The 4,319-nt window shown below is 46.6% G+C and overlaps 1 protein-coding gene across 2 annotated transcripts; it reads right to left on the reverse strand.

Annotated features, from left to right (window-relative positions):
• Positions 1-1,221: 1,221 nt before the first annotated feature.
• On the reverse strand, positions 1,222-2,696 carry LOC112903010 (3-aminomethylindole N-methyltransferase-like). Of its 2 annotated transcripts, none has more exons than XM_025972218.1 (3): positions 2,230-2,696; positions 1,833-2,122; positions 1,222-1,734 (listed from the first exon to the last, which is right to left on the reverse strand). In XM_025972218.1, exons 1-3 carry the CDS (start codon positions 2,661-2,663, stop codon positions 1,370-1,372), a joined length of 1,089 nt encoding a protein of 362 aa, XP_025828003.1. In that variant the 5' UTR covers positions 2,664-2,696; the 3' UTR covers positions 1,222-1,369. The 2 variants fall into 2 exon arrangements, with proteins under 2 accessions (XP_025828003.1, XP_025828002.1); XM_025972217.1 differs by having other exon boundaries at positions 1,806-2,122; positions 2,230-2,694.
• Positions 2,697-4,319: the final 1,623 nt, after the last annotated feature.

Raw genomic sequence — 4,319 nt, forward strand, 5'->3', positions numbered from 1 at the left:
GGTTTTATCCGGCTGCCCACCGAGGGGTATACCCTAGGTGGTAGGTTTTGGGTTGGGATGCGCCGAGATCAGAAACTCGAAGGTGCGGGCAACACAAGATTTAGACAGGTTCAGGCCGCAATTTGCGTAATGCCCTACGTCCTGTATGATAGTTTGTATTGTCTTGATGTTGATCTGGTGATCTTGGTTTTGAGGGGGTCCCTGCCCACCCTTATATATCCGGGGGACAGGGTTACATAAATCATAGCCTGATACTAGCTTAGGAATCGCACTCAAGTACAACTCGAGTAGTTTACTTCTGTATCGACTAGTTCTACTCCGCATGCGGGTAGAATACAACATAAATAAGGTACAGGACACGTCCTATCCTCGTGCCCAATATGGACTCCTTGACGTACACAGCCCCGTGGCCCCGGGTCTGATAGAAACACCAATCGGTACTAATGTATAGCTTTAAGTACCGATTGTTATTTCCACCTAGTGCTAAAAGGTCGTTCATAGATTAGTTCAAAAGAAAAGCATCTCTCTCAACCACAACTGATCATGTGTAGGTGAGATGATAAAGAAGATACACGCAAGGCTAGAGATCTCAAGTTCGAATTCCATCCGCCGCACACGCGTTTATTTCGCGTGAAAAATCGCATGTGCGGAGTTTAAAATATTTTTTTTTGACGCAAAATGATTTGGTAGCTGGAAGCTTCAGCTGGTACTATAAAGATTCTTTTAGTACCAGGCTATGCAACCAGTGTTAATACTGGTATTAATACCTGGTATTAATACCTGAGACTTTTTAGTCTCGGATGCGCAGTACCAGATAAATAATCAGTAATGATGGCTCATTCCATCCGGTACTGATCATGCTTTTTCTAGTAGTGAACCTAACTATAAACATACTAAGCTTCTATGTAACCAGACCTAAACAAATATACAAGACATATTTGAAAATATCTTCATGGTAAATTAGCTCCACCGTACGGTTGTGACTAGTGGTGTTCACTTTCCATCCGACCTACATTGTCAAATACATCATTTTTTGTAGTGATGTGTTGGTAATAAAAACTAATATACATTACCTATCCGTTGATAGCGAGGCGTCTTCGATCAGTTCATGAATCTCAAGGGGCAGGATCGTTACTTGCGTTTACTTCACAACGATTGGTGTATATAAGCCTATGTGTCTGCAATGTGTTTAGTAAAAAAAATAAAATATATAAGAGCCAGTTCTGAGGTAGTGACATGACTAGCTTTTGATTCATTATTCTTGAAACACTGGAAAGACACAAGTGGGCATACAAATAAATCATGCGTCGTACGCACTGAGCTATCAGCTCTTATTCAAGACCATGCTGGTGGTATGTTGGTATGGCCGCTACTTGGTGAACTCAATCGCGTAAAAGTTCAAGAATATGTAGGTCGTACGGACAGCACCAGTGAAGCCAGATTCCCGGGCAAGCTTGGTGAACTCCCTCTCCGTCCTCTCCTTCCCCTTGAAAAGGACAAACATGCACATGTCCAAGGAGAAGGCGTCGCGTGCAGCTGGAGAAGTCGGGTCTGGGATCTCCGGCCGGATACCGTCTATGACGATCACCTTCCCTCCATCAGGGAGAGCTTTGTAGCAGTTCTTCAGTATTGTGATGCACTGCTCGTCTGTCTGCATAAGCAGCATCCACTGCAAAAGGACCGCATCTCCAGAGGGTACGCTCTCATACATGTTTCCAGATACATGTTCCACACCTGCAATAACACAAAAAAATTGGATAACTATCTATTAGCTATCTAAATGAACACGAGTATCAGGTGCTCACAAGGGATAGATGGAGCCTGAGACAAAACTTGAGGCAGGTCGTAGTTGATGCCCGTGATGTGCTTGTACCGGGAGGTGATCATCTGCAGGGTGTTGCCCGTGCCCCCGCCGACGTCAACGAGCCGCCGGACGTCGTCGAACCCTCTGTAACGCTCGAGCATCTTGGTGACCAGAATCACCGAGTGGTCGGCCATGGCGTCGTCGAACAGCATGCCCAGCCGCTGGTTCTTCTTCCCCAGGTAGTCGAAGAACGGCGTCCCTTGGATCCTCTCGAAGGACGACGGTCCGCCCGAGACCACCGCGTCGGCTATGTGATGCCTTTAATTACACATATGCAGTACGATGTGGAGGTAAAAAATTTGTTGTCACCCAAAATTTTGCTTGTAAAATGACGGTAATATGCAGAACTGCAGATATATATATACCAGGGTAACATGTGGTCCGGATCGCCGAGGAAGACGGCGAAGAGGCCCAGCGACCCCTTGCCGTCGTTCTTCGTGAGCCACCGGCACACCGGCGCCGGCGTGTACCGCCGAAGGACCTCGCCGTCGGGGCCCATCGTCTCGGCCGAGCACCTCACCACGTTGACGCACGCGAGGTAGCCGAGGATCCTCTCCACCGAGGCGGCCGTGTTGGCCCTGTCCACGGCCTTGATTTGCTGGGCAAGCTCGTCCGCGGTGACCGCGGCGGGGGCCGCGCACAGCGCGTCGATGAGGCCGAGCTGGATCGCCGCCCTGAGGACCAGGGACTTGTTGTATGCCAACATGAGTTCTTGCGCCTGCAAGCAGAGCTCGTCCTCTTTGTCAAGAGCGCCATACGCAGCGAGAGTGCTAGCAGGGGGAGGGGCAATGTTCGCCATGGCTCTAGCACTAAGTTACCTGATTGCTCTATTGTTCCGAGTGTGTGCGTATATATAGACACAGAGAGAGATGAGCTGTCCCGTTCGGCGGTGGCCCATCTGAATAATATATGTGTGTATATATATGAGAGAGAGAGAGTGAGAGAGAGATATATATAGACGTGTGAGGTGTCTCTCCTTGGTAGGTAGCTAGCCGCTTTTATTGTCAAGATAAGTACGCACGTGCTTGGGGTCTGGAACGAATGGAGGAGATTGCCTTCACTACACATATCGGTTTTTCTCGTGACAGGGTACTATTAACCCTTTGGCTAGGTGGAAGAGACTTCCCTGTTGCTAACCGTTGCTCTCACATATACCTTTTAGTATCTTCAGTTTGTCAATATCACCTGCTTCTATTTTTCTCCTTTTTGTATCTTGTCTCAATTCAAACTTTTGAAGGTTGTATGGTGACGATTATCCTTACCTCTGTTTATTAGATATGTATTTCTACATAAGGTTGCTTAATCGATCCGATCGCCACTGGAAATAGGCCTGCCAGATCTAGTAATGTATTTTGAGATCTAGTTGCCCACCCACCCCTATGGAAATTTTCATTTTCATAGGCAATTAGGCACCTTTGAAAATGGTTTTTCGTAGTGAAGGTAGCTATGGTTTTCTATTTCATGTGTTTCCCGTGAGATGAGTTAGGCCTTGGAGAACTGAGGTGCTTCGTCAAATTGTTTTATCGTGCTTGCTTTGTTGTGATGCGAAGAGTTCAGGACAACGTGGCTCTCGTGGGGTGTTGAAGCTGCATCGCTGGACAGCGATGACCTATATCGGACTTACCCTTATGTAATTGTGGAGAGCTACTCAATTGTAGTTATGTCTATTTTTCTTAGTCTTGCCCAGTGGTGCGCCCAGTGGTGCAATATAGAGAATTATAATGTAGAATCATTAATAGCATCCCTAACCCCTCTATGTAGGATGATTTTTATAGTATTAATTATACAGATATATAGGATTTTTAGCTCAAGTGGTACTACAATAAATAAGAGAGAGTAGAAGGAGGAAGAAACCGGATCTCATGCAAGGCCTAGTGTTAACACGAGAACCTATGCGTTAAACAATATCAAATTGTGGATTGGAAGCGAGGTGGTGTTATCGCCATAATCTGGACGGGCCGGAAGTGGGCCATGGAGCAAGATGGGCTTAGAGAATAACTATGATAGGCTTGCGAATTGGACCTTGTGCGGATGCCTTGGGGCTAGAGAGGCCGTACAGATATAGATATAGGTAGTTAAGATTCGTGTCGTATTTGGTTAGGGTTGGTTAAGAAAGACAAGTCTACGGACTATAAATATGTACCATGAATAAACAAGAAATAGAATCATTCATCAACAACTCTCGGCGCATCGCCTCCCCTGTTCTAGAGTTTTTCCCGGGTAAGTGCCATGCGGCCCCGATCACGCTCTGCGTGATCGGGGTAGCATCACCCATGCCCGTTTGCTTTATGTGTTTCTCGTTCTGAAGCTTTGTAGATGGCGAGTAGCACTAGTTATCTTAGCACGCATAGAGTAACGTTGTTTTCTTCATATTCCGATCGTGCCTTGCTCGTTGCTCGTGAGTGCTTGGTGGTCATCGTGTCCGATTTTGGATGCAATGGTCACGTCTTGCTTT

This window comes from Panicum hallii, chromosome 8 (assembly GCF_002211085.1).
Source record: "Panicum hallii strain FIL2 chromosome 8, PHallii_v3.1, whole genome shotgun sequence".
Lineage (NCBI taxonomy): Eukaryota > Viridiplantae > Streptophyta > Magnoliopsida > Poales > Poaceae > Panicum > Panicum hallii.

Coding starts and splice junctions, on each gene's coding strand:
- LOC112903010 (XM_025972217.1), bottom strand. CDS start 2,663: ATGGCGAACATTGCCCCTCCCCCTGCTAGCACTCTCGCTGCGTATGGC. Junction 2,123..2,229: donor CCGGACCACATGTTACCCTG/GTATATATATAT, acceptor GTGTAATTAAAG/GCATCACATAGCCGACGCGG. Junction 1,735..1,805: donor TCAGGCTCCATCTATCCCTT/GTGAGCACCTGA, acceptor GTGTTATTGCAG/GTGTGGAACATGTATCTGGA.